This window comes from Pteropus medius, unplaced genomic scaffold (assembly GCF_902729225.1).
Source record: "Pteropus medius unplaced genomic scaffold, Ma_sr-lr_union100, whole genome shotgun sequence".
Classification (NCBI taxonomy): Eukaryota; Metazoa; Chordata; class Mammalia; order Chiroptera; family Pteropodidae; genus Pteropus; species Pteropus medius.
Window position 1 is genome coordinate 7,814,615 of NW_024344437.1, and position 20,119 is coordinate 7,834,733.

General features: G+C 43.3%; 1 protein-coding gene across 6 annotated transcripts in view; it reads right to left on the bottom strand.

The window, feature by feature from the left end:
* Nucleotides 1-1,109: 1,109 nt before the first annotated feature.
* PARP4 (poly(ADP-ribose) polymerase family member 4) overlaps nt 1,110-20,119 on the bottom strand; it is a 69,530-nt gene continuing 50,520 nt past the window's right edge. For all 6 annotated transcript variants that reach the window (XM_039873063.1, XM_039873064.1, XM_039873062.1 and 3 more), the window contains 10 exons: nt 18,878-18,977; nt 17,274-17,444; nt 16,942-17,022; nt 15,632-15,712; nt 14,494-14,589; nt 13,877-14,014; nt 9,707-10,762; nt 8,006-8,105; nt 4,249-4,381; nt 1,110-1,498 (listed from right to left, as the gene is read on the bottom strand). In XM_039873063.1, the coding sequence (XP_039728997.1) occupies nt 1,303-1,498; nt 4,249-4,381; nt 8,006-8,105; nt 9,707-10,762; nt 13,877-14,014; nt 14,494-14,589; nt 15,632-15,712; nt 16,942-17,022; nt 17,274-17,444; nt 18,878-18,977 (2,152 nt within the window). In that variant the 3' untranslated portion in view covers nt 1,110-1,302. The remainder of the gene's footprint in view (nt 1,499-4,248; nt 4,382-8,005; nt 8,106-9,706; nt 10,763-13,876; nt 14,015-14,493; nt 14,590-15,631; nt 15,713-16,941; nt 17,023-17,273; nt 17,445-18,877; nt 18,978-20,119) is intronic.

Here is a 20,119-nt window from a genome sequence, read left to right on the forward strand (position 1 = left end):
TACATCAACTAAACAGGCAAGGCCAAGACCTGACTGATTTGGCCAATAAAGATGTAACAAGCCAAACTGTCTTAGATTTGGATGCTTTATTTCTTATATACAAACAGCAAGGAGAAGAACAGTCAAAGATGCTACCTCCCCTTGGTCCTTGCCCCATACCCCAAAAGAAGCTGGGTAAGTGCAACATGAGTTGTGGGGCACAGCACTGTCGAGGAGCCAATTCTAGATGCAGCTGGGGATGGGGTATTAGTCTGCAGCTGTGTCCTGTGCCTGGTACCTCATCAGAACAGGGAGGTGACGAGAACTGGTCTCATGACAGCCTCCCAGGGAGACAGGGAGGCGAGTGGGAGAAGAGCTCCTGGCAGCTCCTTGCAAGGCTTCCATCCTTCAGGTGTCAGCAGGATCACAGGTGCTCTGCCAGGACACAGCTGTGGTTTGGGCCCAGGCAATGAGGGCAGGTCACACATCAGGATGCTGGACATCACTTGAGATGAAGGCAGGGCTAGCAGTAGGAAGGAAAATCCTGAACCACACAAATGGGGGGTGGTGCTAGGTGGCTGGCGAATGGCAGCACCAAGGACAGGTAGGACAGCCAAAAGGCTGGATGTCAAAGAAACCGGGATTCTATGGACAGGTGGAGGAGTGATGGCCTAGAGAGGGTGGTGTGGAGGAAGGCGGGCAGTGACCTTATGCCTTTCACAAGAAATAACTCAAAATGGATCACAGACCTAAAGGTAAAATGCAAAACAATAAAACTTTCAGAAGATAACATAGGTGAGAATCTAGAAGACCTGGGGTTTGGTGATGAGATTTGCGACACAACACCGAAAGCAAGGGTCAGGAAGCGTTGCTTGGGACACCTAGTTTCTCTAAGTAACAAGAAGTGCAGACTAGGACCCACACCGGGAGTATGCATGCTGGGGGCGGGGTCTGGACACAGGCATCCATGCCAGGAGTGCAGACATCGGCCACAGACCCCCTTTCTTCTCCACTTGCTCAGTCCAGCTGGGCCAGCTGTCCCTCAGACTCGTGAAAGGGGAGAAGGCTGAGAGCTTCCAGGACCGCCCCGATGTGTCTCATAATCTCGAAACGTTTAAACACAAAACATCTATAATATTGTAATTTTTATTTTATTACAGCTTGTTAGTTCATTGAGATAACAAATTGTTTCCATTTATTTTAAAGTGACTTATTGCTAGTCAATAAAAATCAGAATTCAATTTCATTATAAGTATCTATTAATATTTGATTATTTTATGGATAGAAGCATGAAAAACGTTTAAAATACAAACTTCATTTGATTCACCCTTGACCGTAATTAAGAACTCTGTGGAGAGGAGAAGTGGTGTTTACGGGCTGGAGTCTCAGTAGCTGTTTAGTGGCAGAATCCCAATCTTTACCCAATTCAAGCCGCTGGCAGATAGATGGATACTGTCCTTCAGTTCTTCTTACCCATTCACTTGCTTTCTTTATTTTCTCAGAAGCCCAGGGAATATCCCTAGATTAAAAAAAAAATGTTTTCATCAATTTCAGGATTTAAATACATATGAAATGTAAAGTGGTACCAAATCTAGCACATTATATCAGACACAATAATTCTGTTAAAAATTAAGATAGTTAATAAAAGCAGTTCTCTTTGGCATTTTATTAAAGTTCTTCTATTAGTCTGACCTGGTGCTTTTAACTGATTCAGTACATTTTTAAGTACATTATACCCATCACTTCCCCACCCCACTGTGTCTCATTGAAGGCATGCTGCCTCCAGAATGACTCAAGCATCTCCGAGCCTTTATATTAAAGTGATTATTGTCACTTTTCCATTCTTCTCCATCTAAATCCTATCTAATCTTCAGGTACAAACTCAATCTTATTTTAAAAGCCAAACCTCTGCTTCTCTCTCCTTTCTACTGTACCAGGGATTCTCAACTCAATTAGTTATTTGTAAAGTACCTGAGAGTCACCCATGAATCTGGCATATATTTAATTCTGAAAATTTGAAAACATCTCTCCATCTTTCTGATTTTTCCCCTGTAAACTGGGAAAGGGTCATCAGGACAGCATGGGGGTTAAGAGCCAGGTTCAAATCCAGTCTCTGCCATCACACTACTGCCTGTGTGATGCGGAGTGGCTTTCACCGGACATTGGGAGCCCGTTTCCTCAGCTGCGATAACACGAGCCTCTGGGGGTTTGCTGTGGGGCCTAGCAGGATGCATGTAAACAGCTCCCGGCACAGAACAGGCGAGCAATACACGTGTGCTCAACGCCCTGACGTGAGCACACCAAATAGCAAGACCTGACTCCCGACAATTATCGGTCTCCTTATACTTACTAACAACTGTCACCAAGCAACAAAACTGAATTTAAATACTCTTACTAATTCAACTGGCCTTCCTTTAATCCAGATGGCCTCTGAGCTTCTGACTGGCCCTCATACCAGCATGAAAATTTTGTTCGTGCACCTCCGTGCAAAGTGCTACTGCGTTCGTGTTATGCATATTGTGAAGCAGGAGAAACAGAAAGGTTTTAAATGTGCAATAAGCAGGAAATGAAAACTACTCAAAACAGTTTTATTTACTAAAGTGCCAAGGAAGCATGTTGCTCACAATAACAATAATACAGTAATAGCAACGTGATGGAATATACTTATTTTTTAAAATCTTGCTTTAATACTTTGTGATTTGTAACACAAAAGTAGGTTCAAAATTACTACTACTTGTTCTAGTGGCTATCACAATTGGAAAAGGTCTAAAGGGATGAAATGCCTCTTTGGTTTCTCCTATTAAATCAAATAGTAACTTTTCAGTCCCATCTACTAGTTCCTTGACGTATTTTTCTTGATATTCATTTAATAATTTTCATCTTTCTCAAAGAATTGTTTTGGCAATCTAAGGAGAAATTGTTGCTTTTTTAAAAATGGAGGTATAATTTTTATATATATGTGTGTGTGATAAAATGCTCAATTCATTATTTTCTGTTTTATGTTTGATGCTGTTTGTTAGGAATATAGAATTTAATCAGTCTTTTTGAGGGTAAAGAGAGGTCTACTTGTTTTAATTTCATCTGTGAGTATGTATCTCTAAGGGACAAGAACCCTTTCTTAAACATGATATTTAAAGATAGTTATAAATGACTCTTTAATATCATAAAATATCTAGGTAATGTTTAAGTTTCCTTACTTGTCTTTTTTTTTTTTCTTTAACACGTGGACTTTGCTCGAGTCAGGATTCAGACAAGGCCTACATGCTGCCTTTGGTTCATATGTCCTTTAATTCCCAGGTTCCACCTCACCCCCCTTTTTCTCTTGCCATTAATCTGCTGACGTCCCAGACATTGCTGAGGGTATCCCTCGTATAATTTAACATGTTCAGTCTCCATCCTCTGATATCTGACCCGTTATGTGAAATATTTACAGTTTCTAAGTCAAAACCATAAATCAAGGTATATTAGGAGTGACATAGCTTTCATTGATGTCTCCTCCTCCTTCCCTACAGATAATATTTTTATTAATTTTACCCTTGTGTTTTAAAAAAAGTAAGCAAACTATATAAATGCATGCGTGTGTGTGTGTACACGAGGGCGGCCACTTGCGCAGGGTACAGATGGAGCTGTGACAGGAAGGGGTGCCCACAGGTACACTTGAGGCCTCTCGTGGTACCAGGCTCAGTCAAGGGTTTGTGGCCCCAGAACCAGCTCTCTCCACGTTTTGACATGAAACTTCAAGTGACCCCAGAATTCTGAATCTGAACCTGGTCTTCCAGGTTACGAAGTTGGATTTCTCAAGGTAAAACTTGTAGAACACGTTTTATTTAACAAGTTGCTGGTTTGATTTATAACTCTAACTACTGAGACTTACAGCACGTGGGCTTCCATTTGTATTCTTGTCCCAGGCCTGGTCCCAACAGCCTTACTTCCCAAGAGCACACAGAACCCACATACGCTAGTGAAGAGGCTCCTAAGCCAGGGGCCAAAGCTCTGGGCGCCGGTGTAAGCTACACTGGGACAATCTGAGCTCCAGTTTCCTATGCAACTGAAGAGGCAAAAATGCTGTCTGCCCTGCCAGTGACAGAGGAGGGCGGGCGAGACCTCGCTGTACTCACGAGTCCACGTGGCTTCTGATAAGGGTTAGTTAAGACATAGTTGAAAAGGTGAGTTGCTTAATGTTATAGTTCAATGGAAAAAATACAGGTAAACATTAAATAATATTTTTAAATAAGAAAATATATAGTTAAATGGGAAACAATGAGAAACCTGGAAACGGCGGCATCGTCCAGTTTCATCAGGGATTTGAACACTATTCCCTTCTGTTCCAACTGGGTGCGAAGAAACTGCAGCACCAGAAATGTGGCGATCAGGTCCAGGAGACGTTCTCTTCCTTTTACACCTAAAAGTAGAAAACTCTTATGTCGGCTGGAAACTGCACCTCAAACTGTGCCCAGTTCTAAAAGTTCTGGTAAAGAAATGTAATACCATTAAACCACAACACATTTGCAGATCATAAAACGCTACAATACTTTTCAAAGTCCTCGATTTGCCTGCTATTTAAATAAAACACGAGGACGACTGGAACACGCGTCTGTCATGGTCCCCGATGGCCATAAGGAAACTGCATTAGGTCAGCGCTCCCCCGCTTGCCGTCTTTAATATCCAGAGGCACGCGAACTACGTAGAAAGAAATTCAGTTCTAGGCTCCAGCTACAAAGAGCTCAGAAGAGAAAACCTAAACATACGACAGATTGACAATCGGTATGACTGATTAGACCGGTGTCTCAAATGATCTCAAGCCAACTCTGGGCTCCAAACTTATTTCCTTGTCCCTTGATCCTTGTAAATGAGGTCAGAGATGCTTGTCCAGCCCCCTGACTAAGCGAGTACGCCTCGGTGGCCTGCCTGCCTCTTTCTGTGAAGGCCTGCGGCCCTTCCCCCTTGCTTTGCAGTTAGTTCTCTGGGCTGGAGCGTGGGAACTGCCCTCTTTGTGAAGCATGAAATAAAAATTGTTTAGGTGAATTAAATTGTTCTCTTTGATTATTTTAATAGTACTTACAGGTAACCAGTGTTATTTATCCAAATTGAGATATTATATTATGAAAAACCAAAATTGAAAATAAATTCTTATATATATTGAACCCAGAAACTAATAACTCGTTTTTATTTTTTTAAATGCAAGAAACGTATTTGAAATCACTATATAAAAAAACATTTCAAATACTGTTGTTTTTCCAATCTCACATTTCAAGAAACCAATGAAACATATCTTTCTTGAGGAGGAGTGGGGTTCAGAACAAGCCACCCCAGAATGGGGAACTCTGGCGTGTGGATAATTTTGAGCTGAAGGCTCATAGCTTCAGATACTGAGAGTTCCTTGGAGTCTTACACTGTTCTGGCCTCTTCCTGTGCATTTCTTTCCAATTTCTACTGGTGCCTCGAGCTTTAAATGTCCAAAACATAACTCTACTGGCGTTTTTTCAGGCTCAGTCTACAGTTGATCCCACCTTCAACCCTCCTCTTCCTCAAAAGCCCAGATGGGATCCATCACCAAGGCCTGATGTTTCTTTCTCAAAATGTATCTCAATTTTCCCAAGTTCTAGTTCTAGGGACCTTATGTAAATGCAATCGTACAGAACTTATCCTTTCGTGTCTGGCTTGTTTCGCATAGCATAATATTGTAGCATGTGTCAACATTCCCTTCCTGTTTAAGGCTGAAAAATATTCCATTATATGTATATATCATATTTTCTTATCCAGTCATGCTTTGATGGACATGTGGATCACTTCCCTTTTTTGGCTATTGTAAATAATGCTGCTATGAACACGTGTGTGCAAATATCTCTTTGCTTTTGTTTCTTTTGGGTATATTCTCAGAAATGAAATTGCTGAATCATATGGTAGCTCTATTTTTAATTTTTTGATGAAGTGTCATGTTGCTTTCCATGGGGGCTGCACCCATAGTGCACGACAGTTCTAATTTCTCCAAGTCCTTGCCAGCACTTGTTACTTTCTGGTTTTTTTTGACAGCAGCCATTCTTATGGGTGTGAGGTGATATTCAGCTACCCTTTTTAAGAACAGAGTATAACCAGTACCTGGGAAATGTCTGTGAGCTCAGTCCCAACTCTATTCTCTTCTGCTCCCTCTTAGAGACCACTGTGCTGGTTTGTGTTAATCACTCAGCTCTACCATGAGGTTTGTGCCTCGTTTATATACTGCTTATCTGTGTTGCAAGTATTTTATCCCAGCTTGTGGTATGTTTTTCATGTTTTAAATTTTATTTATTTTTTATTTTTAGTGAAGAGGCATTTTTGATGTTAACGAAGTCTAATAATCTTTTCCTTTATGGCCTCTTTTTGTTTTTTGGTTTTTTTTTTAAGCATTAGGAAATTCCTCTCTGAATGATAAATCAAGTGTTCCCAAATGTTAACGTCTGGGGAACTTGGGTGAAGGATATACGGGAATTCTTTGTACTATATTTTAAATTTTCCGGCAAAGTTAAAATGATTTCAAAATAAAAAGTTAAAAAAAAATCTTTCTTATCCTAAAACCATAAAGGTACTTTCCCACATTTTCTCCTAAAAGTGTTAAGGTTTGCCTTTCACATCCAGGACTTCAGTCTATTTGGAACTGATTTTTGAGGATGACGTGAGGTGAAAGGTCGAACCAGACCTTCCCCTACGGTCCAGCTGTCCCTGCGCCACCGCTCACGCGTGCCCTGTAGTGCAGTGCTCCATCACTCGACGTGGTCCTTCTACAGCCCTCTCTGGGTTTTAATGCAAAGCCTACTTTATCCAGTCTATCTGCCGTGATCTGAACATCAAACTGTCTCCCCAACATCTGGCAGCAGCCAAGAGCTCTGCTCAGCTCCTGCTTTTCTCGATTCCCTGAAGCCACCCCCTGTGACCTCAGGGTTAGGAGGCAGCCGGGACCAGAACTCGAGTGCAGATCTGGGATCCTATCTTTCTAGGAGTCCCGCACTTAATTTCCGGCCACTCCGGCAGCCTGGAACCCTGACCCCTAAGTCACCCTCCCCTTGAGACTTCTGGTCCCAATTCTAACCTCCCGGTGGCTCCCAGCCCTCAGGTAAGAAACCGACCCACACCTGCTCCCGTGGCTTCCCTCCTTTCAAGGGCTATGCCCCTTCCAGTTTCTGCCTGTTTTTTAAATTGCATTCCAGACCCTCAGAGAGCAGTTTTCAGACAGTTTGTCCAGGGAAAGTAAATGTAAATCCTCCTGTGGGTTTTCATCAGTCCTTTTCAGTCTAGCTCAACGCACGCAGGCCATGAGCCTGGAATACGCAATCCCTGACGTTTCAGAGACGATGGGAGGGTGGCCAGACGCTGCTGCTCAATGGACAACTGGCCATTTGTTTCATGATGTTTATTTTATTTTAAAGAGAGCTCTTAAGCCAGGCTAGTACTTGGCCTTCAAACCACTTGCCAGTTTGAGGATGTCCAGGCTCTCCTCATCCATCCCGCCCGCTGTCATGAAAAGAACCAGGTCTAGAGAGCTGGAACAACCTGCTCTGGCAGAGACTGGCTGGATGCTCATCAGAGCTCTATTCCTGGGCACGGAGCTAAAGCGCATGTCCCAGTCCGTGTCTGGTGGGGCACAGTGACTGGTTTCTGCCACATTTTCTCTTTCTCCCTCTTGTCTACCAGGCAGACGATGCCCGAGGCACCTTTTTTCTTCTTTTCTTTTAACCAGGGTAATTTTAAAGACACTCACTGACCGTGGCAGAGCCACAACACTCTGCCTATGCGGGATGGGGCTTCCAGGCAAGAAAGCAGTCTTTGTGTTAAGCTACTTAAGATTTCAGATTTTTAAAATAGCAGTTATTGCTGCTTATGCTGATAAATTTGCACAGTGATACCCTAAGAAACTAGTTGCCTATTTCCTGTGGTGACAAACATAATCCTATTCATACATAATTTATATAATTATTATATTAGTACACTAGTTTACAAGAAAATTTATAACACTTAAGAACATTTAATGCATAGAAAAATAATGACTTACCTAGAGATAGAATGCCTTTTTGTTCAAGAAAGCTGTTTAAAATATCTATATTAAGGTTTAATATGACTCCCAGTTCTGGTGTAAGTTTCCAAAAGCCATCCTACGAAGTTAAGAAAACAAATTTAAGCCACATTTCTAAAATTCGTATTACTGTCAAATCAAAATTCTTCAGATATTAGTGACATGGCATCATTGGGAGTCTCAAAGAGACTATGGATGAGAAGTATTTGGTGGCATTTATAAAAATCTAAAAAGAGGCTCATGTGTGGAGAATTTTTAAAACGATGTGTTTGTTTCTTCCAGCAATGCTCTGAGGCAATGTTTCTCAAACTTTCAAATAACACGAATCTTTTTGTTCAACATTAAAAATGTGTCCTTATGCCTGAACCATGAAAATGACCATTTCCTACTAAATATAAAATTGTGTTGTTGAACATGCTCTATAGGACTACCTCCCTTGTGCCTTCTGTCCCCCGCTCACTTCAGCTAAGAGTCACTGCTTGTTCGGCTGATCTTTACCACATGCTTACGAGAGTGAAGTAATAAGCCTTACTACGGGGTGTGGGGGGACCTCAACATTGAAGCAGAGACTCGGGATCCCAGGGGAACGCACAGGGAGCAGGAAGAGGATGACATCAAAGGCAGGTGGACATGTTAAAGGAACTACGGCAATAATTTGAAAAATAACAGCAGTGATAATATGTGCCAACCAGTACTAAACTGGTGCCAGGTGCTATTTTATCTTCTCAGCCACTTCTTGTGGAGGTGGTATTACTAGAGCCACTTTGCAGACTGAGGACAGAGGAACAGAGAGATTAAGCAACTTATCCAAAGCCACACAGCACAGTCAGCCAGGATATAAGCCCCAACAGTCTGGCGCCAGTGTCCACAGGCAGCAATGGCCGCTCCGGGCTTGTGACACCACTGTCATGTATGTTCCTCAGGTAAGGAGCCACATGGCTGTTATCATCTTATTAAATCTCAAAACCACTGAAGGCAGACACTATTATTATTCCCATTACATGGATGAGGAAACTGAGACTCCGAAAGGTTATCTGACTTGCCTCAAATCACAAAGTGGCAGGGCTGGGACTCAAACCTAGTTTTGAACTAAATCACGTTGCTTTAACTACTTAAATTACATCAAAACAAATAATTACAGATGTGAGAGTGGGTCTTAGTACCTGTGCAGGAGCTAAACTTTGGGGGTGTTTATTAGCTTCACAAATGGAATGATTAGCTCTAGCACAATCTTGCGTGTGGAATAATATTCTCGAGACCGTCTATGAAAATATTTAGAGTATACTTACAGTACCTGTGCTTCACCTCACACTGGGACATTTATGGGACTTGGAATTCATCAGTTCTAGAACCTGGGGAGTTAAGGTCTTACCCCATGACCCGTTCTGGGATGCTAATTTTTAGCTACGGAATATCCGCATTCATGAGTATGACAGTCTGACCTAAGGCTGTACATAGATAAACAACGGTCATCCTGAACACATTATTTTGCCCAAGAGACTTTTTCTTTTTTTATAGCAAGATTTTCGAAGGAAGTAGTGTGTCGATTTACATTCTGCACAAGTCCCTTGACTCACTGCGGACTGGTTGTACCCAGCTCGATGACCAGCTCCTCTGAGTGGTTCTGTTCTAAACTAGGACATGAATCAACCCCAGGCACGGGAGGAATAAGAAGAGCACCTCAGTCTGCAGCCTGAAAAGCCCGGTCCACGGCACAGAACTCCTCTGGCTTTGTTGGCAGATGCCGGGGCCCTGGTTTTCCCACGCCTGAGAGCTTGCAGTAAATTCTCTTCCTGCTACATGAGATTTGGCCACCTTTTTAAACGGCGTTATTCTCAGAAATCCTCGTGTTTCATCATTTTCTGTTCCAAAAGAACTTGGGACAGCCGAACGCAGACCTTGGCGAGACACTGCATTTCTGGCAGGAAGATTTGATAGAGAAGCCCCATATCCATGGTAAGCAAGGCCAAGTTGGTGTGCTGGCTGCATGTAGCTGGTGCTCAAGGGAGTTGCAGACTCCAGAAAATTAAAAGTGGAGAAATCAGATAGAGGAAGCAAGGTAGAGTCCGCAGCTGAAAATGGGGGAGACAGACTGGGAGAAGAGAAAGGAGGACTGGGCTGCGGGGAAGAGTCCACCTCGAGGAACGTGCCCGCATTACCCAAGGCCTGCAGGCCTTTATAATTTGTAGGGAGAGAACACTGTCTGGAGCCAAACAAGCCACCCGCAAAAGCAGGGCCAATAAAAGATTCAACAGGTGGGTTCGGGGGAAGCCCTCTGAGGGCTGAATCCTGCTCAGGGAAGACATTGATGCTGCAGCCAGCCTCAGGGATTAGGTCACTCGTAGCTGGACCAGACGGTTCGGCACTACAAAAGCTGAACGGAGAGCTGTGAGGAGGTTCACGGGGCGGGCAGGGGTGAGAAAAGCTAACAGAGCCCAGGGCGGCTGGGGAGGCCGCCGGCCTAGGGGTAGCAAAAGATCTGCAGACAGCCATCTGCGGTGAGATGGCAGTCGCCAGCGGTGTGCCGGCTCCTTTGCATGTACGCGGCTCCATCTGACTCAAGTCCAATGGCGTTTCTGCATGTGTGCATTTCCATCCAGATCTGAAATGTTTTTCTGGTGCTTTGGAGGCTAAGCTAAGACCTTCGAGAACTCCAAACACTTCCACCGTAGATGGTTTCTGTTTTCTTTTAGACAGATGGAATTCTCCACGCCAGTCAGAGGATGCCGACAGAGGCTGCCCGGAAATAAAAAAGGAGATGTCAGGAAAAATGCAGAATAAAATGAACAACCAAACAAATGTCCTTCCTAGTAGCTGACTTTCCAATAATAGTCAAGCAATTGCTTATCCCAGGCATTCAAAAGAGGAGCCATTTAAGACCCTTTAAGTGCAAGGCCCTCATTTCGCAGACATGGAATCTGAGGTCTGGAGCGAATACCAACAAGAAATGCGTCGCAGATCTTAATCTCTCGGTTCTCACAATCACAGAATTTTAAACATCCTCATTTTACACAGGAGGAAAATGAGCACCGTAAAAGTGACTTGTGTAAGATTTTACAACTAGTGGTATCCTAGTATATAAATTAGCCCTAAAATAAGCTGGCAGTTTGAAATAGATTATTCCAGTCCTTTATACTGCATTATGGCAATATTAAGAAAATGAGAAAACTGAAAAAATTCCAAAAGCTTTAAAGTAACTAAAAGAATATGTCTTTATACCAGAATGTGAATAAAACATACAACAAAAGGGAAAAAGGAGCTATGTTACTACTCTTGTTTGGATATAACTTAAAGAGCATGCTTTACAAAGTTGCACGTAAATAAAATCCAGTTTTATATGAATTACAGGTCCCTGAGGTATACTAGAATTGGCTAGCCTCTCATTTGAGCAATGTAAATGAGCCATTAAAAAAAGTGGTCCTTTCCCAGCTAAGCCAAGTTTCAAGTACACATTTACATAATTAATACTGCAGAACATGTGACAAGGCACACATTTCAAAATATAGTTAAATATAATGTTTATCTGATGAAAAATGTTCTTAGATGCGTAAACTGAAAAGAGAATAACAGTGATGGGCTAGACCTATTAACGCATTTTGTGAAAGTACAATAATCGCAGCAGACAGACCAACAGAACAGAACACGTGGTCCAGCGATGGATTCTAAAACATGTAGGAATTAGGTAGACAATGAAGATGGCATTTCAAGTCAATAGGAGGAAAAGAAGAATTATTCAATAAACGGTGTTGGGAAAAGTGGGCAACCATCTGGAAAAGAATAAAGTTGGTTCCAGACTTCCTATTACACAAAGATAGATTCTAACTGGGTGCAAAATAAAACGTAAACATAAAACCATTTAAAGAAATAATAAGGGGAAATTTTTACAAAGCGTAATCTCTGAACAGGAAGGTGTTTCTAAGCATGACGAAAAAACAAAATAATACAAAACGAAAACAAGAAACCCAAAGATTAAAAAATTTCTGTTAAAAATCTGTATGACGAAAGATGATAAGCTCCATCAAAATATAAAAGGTAAGCCAAGCTGGTCTTAAATCGCATTTCCAGAAAGGTTACTTTGCAAAGCAGAGATATTGTACCTGAATCATTCTCCCTATTTCCACACTATCTAATATGAAAGATGCTCTATTCCTGAGGACGAAGCATACAAATCGATACCTACCAATTAAAAGAATCCTAATCAGAGACTGATCAGGAACCTCACAAGTCCAGGAATGAGACTTGGTTGAATGCCTCATCCATGAGGTTACTGGCATTCTCACAGCAGGTTAGGCTTCAAGTCTTCATGTCAGATCTCTGAAGCATTTCTTAAGATTATTTTTTTCTACTGTGCTTTATATGAAATTAATTAATTTTAGTGTACTTTCTGCTTTTTCAAAAGTGAATTTTAAAATTTGGATATAAATCGTTTTCCTCACTTAAAACCTCAATGCAAGATCACGTAAAGCCAAAACAAATTTAACATTATTTTTTTAATGTTCAAAGCCCTCCCTTTGGAGTCTGAAGATATCAGTCTTGTGTGTTCTACCAGGTTTTATTTGACCGTGGTGTGTTTTAAATGTTTTTTTCCTCTACTCTCTTTTTAAAGGTAGCTTGAGTTTTAAGTAAGAAAAAAGGCAAAAATCACTGATGCTTGGAATTGTTTTTGATAAACTTAAGTTAAAAATAAAAATAATCCTAAAAAAATATGAAAGGCTAATTGAGAAACAAATTTTGGAGCTCATGTCACGAAGGGCTTCTGTGGTGTCTCATCTGCTGTGCGTCACCTCCAGTGTATTTGTTATCTCAGATGCTATTTTTCGTCTTTAAAAATTCCATTTGTTTGTTTTTTTTTTTAAATCTTCCATAGCTCTAGTTAACATGCTCAACCGCTCCTCTGCCTTCTTGAACATACAGAGTATATTTATGATAGCCGTTTTAATACCGTTGCCTATTATCTCCGTTACACCTTAGTTTCTGGGTTTGTTCTTACTGATTGGTTTTTCTCCTCATTACGAGTCATCTTTACACTTCTTTGCCTGCCTGGTCATTTTTAAATGGATGCCCAACAGGTCAGTTTTACACTGTCACACATGTGCTGATCAGGACTCGGCCGAGGACCAGAAAGGAGCCACGGCAGGGCTCTGCAGCCCCTTCCGTGTTCCAACCTTAGCAGTCCTGGCCCCCCTGGGCCGCACTCTGGCCCCCTAACTCAGAGACACTGCCAGGCTCTGTTTGGGTTCCCCGTCCTTGGGCTCCCGTCTGGGGACGCCTCCCAAGCAGTGAGCTGATGACACCTAGGACTCGCCTTGTTTACTTTTATCTCTGAGGGATCACCGTCCCGCTGACACCATTGATATCTAATATGTTTTTATATTCTTAACTGACATTGTAACTTTAAAATGGATAAAAGAAAATGAATGTTGCCTATATTACATATTTCCTCACAAATTTTTTCCCTCAGATTCAAAATTTCTAAAATTTGGCAATTTACTTCTCTAACTTGGATACCTGAGAGCACTGTTTTGTCCTTTTGCGTTTGGACATGCCTTTCAATTTTTATTTACATTGCATTTCTCAATTAGAGTAAATGGGATTAGCTTCCTGGTCGATGTTCTGTCTGTGGAAGAAGCAGGACCACAGCTATTCCCTTTTGGGCTTAGCAGCTACATATCACATACTGACTTTCTCAGGCTCGTAACAGCTATTTTATAGATGTGCAAATATTTTCTGCCATCACAGAGACAACAGCTCCTGCACATACAAGTGATAAGGGTGCCGTCTGGGAAAGGCCCTCCACATCCGTAAGAACACGGAAACACAGCACCAGTCTGTGTGGCAATCAGCACTCACCTGCCACGCACTGCCATAAGGTGCACTGAAGCCACAGGGCTGCACCTCCTGCCAGCTCATGTACGGCAAGATGTCCACATCTTTGGCGACAAGCTCCAAAATATTTGGAGTATTAGGAAAAGGTGACTCATTACCATCCTACAGTGAATCAAAATTAGATAAAATTGAAACAGATATTACCAAATGAAATGGTTACTGGGCACTCTAAGCCCCGTAAACGTTTGGTTTGGGACGGGTGGGTGTGAGACTGCCGCCGGCCAGGGCCACCGGGAGGGAGTGGCGGGGAGCCTGGCCATGCTAGCCCTTCAGCTGATGAAGGAGAAAGGGCTTTGCAGAGGTTAAGGGAAGCCAAGGCCTTTTCTATTTTCTGAAGGTCTTGGATTAATAAGAGATGAGAAATGCCCAAATGTAACAAAATGGTAGTAAATCTTAAAAGTACACATTAAAAATAATAACATTTGCGTCCCATTTATGGAGATCCCCGTGAGCCTGCCCATCTCTCCCCTCCCGCCCTCACAGGCCAGGGGTGTGGGCGCTGTCGGTGACAGTGACACTGAGAGTAACTTTGTTAATATGTAAATATAAGGAGAGTAACACGAATGAGCAACGATACTCACCCTTTCCTCAACGGCCACAAAGCTTGTGAACTGCGTTATGAGACAGTTTTCTTTACTGAGTTGAATAATGAGAGACTTTAACACCTGCTTCTTCATCTAGGATAGAATAAAACACACACAATCACGTTCTGTTTCATTTTTCACTGTTTAGCTACATATGACCAATTAAATGAGTGTAAAGTCACCTAAAAGGTGTTTTTTTTATAGAGAGCAAACCATTTCGTAAGTGGAATTTCACACTAAACCATGAGTCAATGGCCTCGTCTAAATATCTTAAGTCAGTGACTAGATGTTCTCTGCTCAAGCGAGCAGCTAAGTCACAGAGAGGACGACTCCACAGGTAGCCCTTTCCAGCTCAAGAGGACTGTCCTGGAACTTTGGACAGACAGTGTGAGCCTCCGCTGTGAAGACGAGGCTGCCAGGGTGAGGAGTAGGGGGCAGGGCGGGTCAGTCGCCCTCAGAGATAAAAGGGTCCTAAGCAGACAGAACCCAAGGCTGCTCAGGGACTGAAGGCACAGGCCACTTATCAGGAGCTGTGACTGTCTGCAAGGGGATCGGTGGCCCTGTGTGGCATACACCATGGTACCTTCTTTTTGGGATGGCACTGAGTCCTAAGGCTCTTAACTTCATTTAAGATCGTGGCCCCGGAGGCACCAGCAGGGCCGCCAGGGTGGGCTGGCCAAGTCGGACCCCCGGCCAGGGGCCTCATCAGCTCAGCTGGGAGGGAGCAAGGTGGCTTTGGCTCTACTGTGTGTCCCTAGGCAGGTTCCCCTCCCCCACCTCCATCCCCAGTCCAGCACCTGGGCTTCTCATCAGGAAGAGGGGACTACACCACCGACAACATACAAGAGTGGTGGTGATGCCGGTGGCAGGCCCCCAGTGAACGTTCTCTGGGCTGTCCTCTGGCCCCTCTGACGGGGAAAAACATCACAGAATTCCCAGGAAACCACTGACATGTTCTCTTGATAATTAATTCAACAAACAGTTACTGAGCACCCTGCACCCCAGACATGACAATAAATGTCCCTGACACCGCGTGCATGTCCATCCAGCTATGTTCGCTCTACATGCTCATGGATAAATCAACTTAAGAAGAACCAAGAATGACGTGATGAGTTTTGCTACGAGAGCAGCGAACCTCGTGATTCGTTTCGTCGTCGTGGAGAATGCCATCTTCATAATCTCTGATCAGAGCTCGTGCTGTCAGCTTGTGAATCATCTGTTCGAGCAGCAAAGGGAAAAAAGATCTGCATGGCTTCTAATTACAGTCATACGTAGAAAACCATTTTTAAAACCGAAGTACAATTTACACACCCCAAAATGAACCCCTGGCAGGTGTTCAGTTTGATGTGTTTTAACAAATGTACACAGTCGTGGAACCACTGAGCAGTCTCTCCACCTTAAATGTCCCTCGTGCCCCTCCGCAGCCACCTCCACCCCTGGCAATGACTTCTGTTTTCTCTGTCTACAGTTCTGCCTTTTCTATAAAAGGCCATTTTACAAATTTAATTTATTTCAAAAATTTTCAACTGTTCTTCTACGGCGGAGATGGTGGCACCCGACCCCGGCTGCAGCCTTCACTCTGAGGGGCAGGTGAGGGTCTCCTCCCTCCCTCAAGTGGCGAAGCAGAGCCGACCTTCAACGCGCTGTGGCTTTCAGTGAGAACCCCCCACGCGTAACCACTCCCGATCAGACTGCTGTTCACGGAGGAAGCACAACTGTAACAACTGTGATGTCGTGAAAAATGATTTCTTCCTAGGTCAAATCCTTTTACTTTATTTCCACTTTAGATTCAATTTTTAAAACAATTTGGAGGTTCCTTTATTCTATACATAAGTCACTGGCAAGCAGTAAGCTATAATTATTCAGTGCCAAAAAATAAGCTGTATGTTATTTAAAAAAACACCCACCGACGTCTGCAAATATTTACCTGGCCATGCAAACACTCTTATGAAAAGCAAGCTGCACATGTGACATAGGAGGGTTAGGGACGTTCCAGGTCTAACTAATTAGTAGATTCAACACCAATGTCAGCGTTGTAAGGTTTTGGTGCAATTCATTTGCTTTTAATCCAAAAGTAAAAACAAACAGTCTTGACAGATGATATGTTTTACCCTAGTCTAGCACTGTCATGCTGAATGTTTTAATATAACGCAGGTGGCCCAGAGGCACTGAACTTTTACACGGCTTTGAGAACCTCCCCCAAAACCTTTCACGCACGAAATACCAACTCTAACTGCACTTATTTATGCTCGCTGATGCCCGGAGGCCGTGGCTAGAGCCGAGAACCCCAGAAGGCTGCCTCACTGGAAACCAAAGGAGAGCATCCTTGTTTGTACTGAAATGTCCATGTACTGATGACGACAAACACACGGAGCACTCGACATGAAAACGTGACATCATTACAGCTTTCCAACCCTGGGTCCACAGTTGAGTTTTGGATCTTACAGTTCCAGTTGTCTTCTGAAGTTCCGTAGTTGACACCATCGTAGAAAATTCTTCCTCTTGAGTTAATGCCCGTAGAGTTGCCTGGAATGAGGAAAAAAAAAGGATTCCTTCGTCGCTTCCCCCGAGAGTGTCTTCGTCTTCCCTAGTTTATCAGCGGATCTCTCAGCCATTTCCTCTCCCCTTTCAAGGGAAAGTTGGAGGCTCCCAGGGCCCCTGGTCGTCACCCTCTGTGTCCCCCGAAGGAGAAAATCTGCCAGCTTACTATGATTTGGAGAAGAAAAAAAAGAGAGAAAAACAAAAGAAAATTCTTAGTACGACCCATGGCTCCTCACCTGTGTGCAGTGGGGGATGAAGCCGTAGACCAGCAGCCGGTCGCCATGGAACAAGGCCTGCACCTGGGCCGGGGCCTGCAGGGGCTCGGGCGCCTCGGGGCTGAGCCGCTGCCATGTCACGGAGACAGAGTGGCAGCTCGGAGAACGGGACCGAGTCATCTGGTCTTCTATCTATTTGTGCCAGAGGAATTATTTCTCTTTTAGTGGTATATCCAGAAAATTGTCACCGAACACTTGAATTTCACACTGTGTCCTTGGGGACTGCAGCTGTCTTTTTCCCTCCTTCCTGCTGCAGGGTACTTTTCCAGAAAGATTTTATGTAGCATTTTAGATAACAGCACTAGCACATAATTTAAGTGTGCAAGACATCCAAAACTTATTCCATTAGTTAGTTACTAACACACAACTCTGGAATAGAGTATATTCCAGTTATAAAAATTAATTCTACAAAGGACTTGAATAAGACCATTCTCCAAAGATACACAAATGGCCAATAAGCACATGAAAAGTCATTCAATATCACTACTCGTGAGGGAGCTGCAGGTCAAAACCCTGGTGAGCTACCACTGCATACCCATTAGGGCACTCGTCAGAAAAATAAAAGCAAAAAAACAGAAAATAAATATTGATGAGGACGTGGAGAAATTGGAACCCTGGTAAATGGCCTGGGCCAGGGGCAGGAGGCGGGGCGGGGAGCGGTGTAAAACAGCACAGCCACTGTGTGGGACAACAGTGTGGCAGCTCTTAAACACTAAACATAGAGTCGCCACGTGATCCAGCTAGTCCACTTCAGGGGATGTACCTAAAATAACTGAAATCAGGGTCCTGTACACACGCTTGTCCACCAATAATCACAGCAGCATGATTCACGGTAGCTGAAACAACCCAAACGTCCATCAGCAAAGGAGTGGATAAATAAAATGTGGGGTGTGCAGACAATGAACGTTGTTCAGCCATAAAAAGGAAGAGAATCCTGACACCTGCCACAGTGTAGCAATTCCTTAAAGACATGCCGAATGAAACGAGCCAGACCCCAGAGGACAAGTGCTATGTGACTGCACCTGTGTGAGGCATCTGAAGTAGTCAAATTCAGAGACAGAAAGTAGACGGTGAGGGCTGGGAGCTGGGGGAGGGACGATGGGGACTTGTTTGATGGGGACAGAGTTTCTGTTTGGGAAGACGAAACAGTTCTGGGGGTGGGCGGTGGTGACGGCTGCACAACGGTAAGGATGTACTTAATGCCCCTGAAACGTGCACGTAAATGTGGTTCACGTGGTACGTTCTACGTACATTTTGCCACAATAAAAAAATTAATCTGGCAAAACGTGTATAATACTTTACTTTAAAAGATCAACCCCAGACACTTTCTGAAGCAGAAACCAAACTATTCGCCAGGGAATGACTCAACTCCGAGTTCACTGTGCTCCTTCCAGGGGGCGAACACACACACACCTTCCTTCCGCCTTTGCCTCTTGCCAGCTGCCCTTTACATTAATGTCACTAATGGCACTAGACTGTAAGAAGTTACTGCCACTAGGTTGTAAGAAGATAACATTTCCACATGTAAACCATAAGACTAGAAATAAGATGCTTGAGAAACGTACCTGTTTTTTCCAACTATATTTGGATTTTGAGTTAAAATATTCAAATGCTCCAACACCATGCTGGGACAGAGTCCTTAGTAGGTGACGGTTTGCTGTGGAACTGATCACATTGAACACAGGTTAGTTTTTACAAACAGTTTTGAAGTCCATGTACTTAACAGTGTTGACACAGCTCAAAACAAAGACAGGACATGCAGAATTTACTCTTCTGTAGCTAAGGTGAAGAAGACAAAACATATGACAGGAAAAAAGCATAAATTCTTGACTTCCAATTTACTAAAGGATGTAGTAGATGACACTGAGAAACCTCCAAAAGGTACCAGAATGATGGTGAAGACATCAACCTACTTTCAAGGACTGTCGAAGCTACCCAAATCTGATCTCAAAGGCCAAGTGGCAAAAGGGTTAATAAAGTCTACACCTTGAAATCTGATCCACATCTAGAGAGGAAAAGGTATAAAGAAGTAACTCTCATTCTAGCAAACATAACCTTTGATATTCAAATGTCAATGTCCTACTAAATTTCTCTCAATAATAATTCTATCAAGAATGACTTTCTAAGAGAGTTTCCTCCTGAAATTTAAAGAAATGATCAATAACTTTTTAGAAAAAGAGCTTAAGAGTTACTTCTGAAATATTTGTTAGCATATTGGTAAAGACTAGAGTTGGCTTCAGTTCTCAAGGTTTAACTGGTGGTGATTCAGCAGAGCTGCTCTGCATTTTATAAATCCCTCAGCAGTGAGACCACTTGGAACCTTCTCTGTGCTCCTGCCATGTGGACTCAGATGACAGCTTGTTACGACCCACAGGAGTGACAGTCTCTACTCCTGGAAAACTCGCAACATCTTGCTAGAGTTTTTGAACACAAATGAGTATGTGTAAAACGAGGCAGAAACATTTAGAAAGATCCTAAAAACTAGACGGAAAATCAGTAACAATTCCAGCTGCCTCAGGCTGAGTTATGTCAACAGGCACAAAGTCAGCCCACAACAGCACCCCCTTTCTTTCCTTCCTGGCACTTGGAACCCTTCTCCCTTTGAAGTTACTGGACTGCTGTCTGTGTCCCACACACAGTACTTGGCCCGGGCCAAGCAGTGTCTGCCCCTGACAGGTGCTCAGCAAAAAAGGGATCAGCAGGACACAGTGCCTCCTGCATTGAAGTATATGGGCCTGGATGCCAGCCCAGCAGGCCCCAACACCGTGGAGGGAGCAGGCAGGTGCTGCTGTGACTAGGAAGGCAGG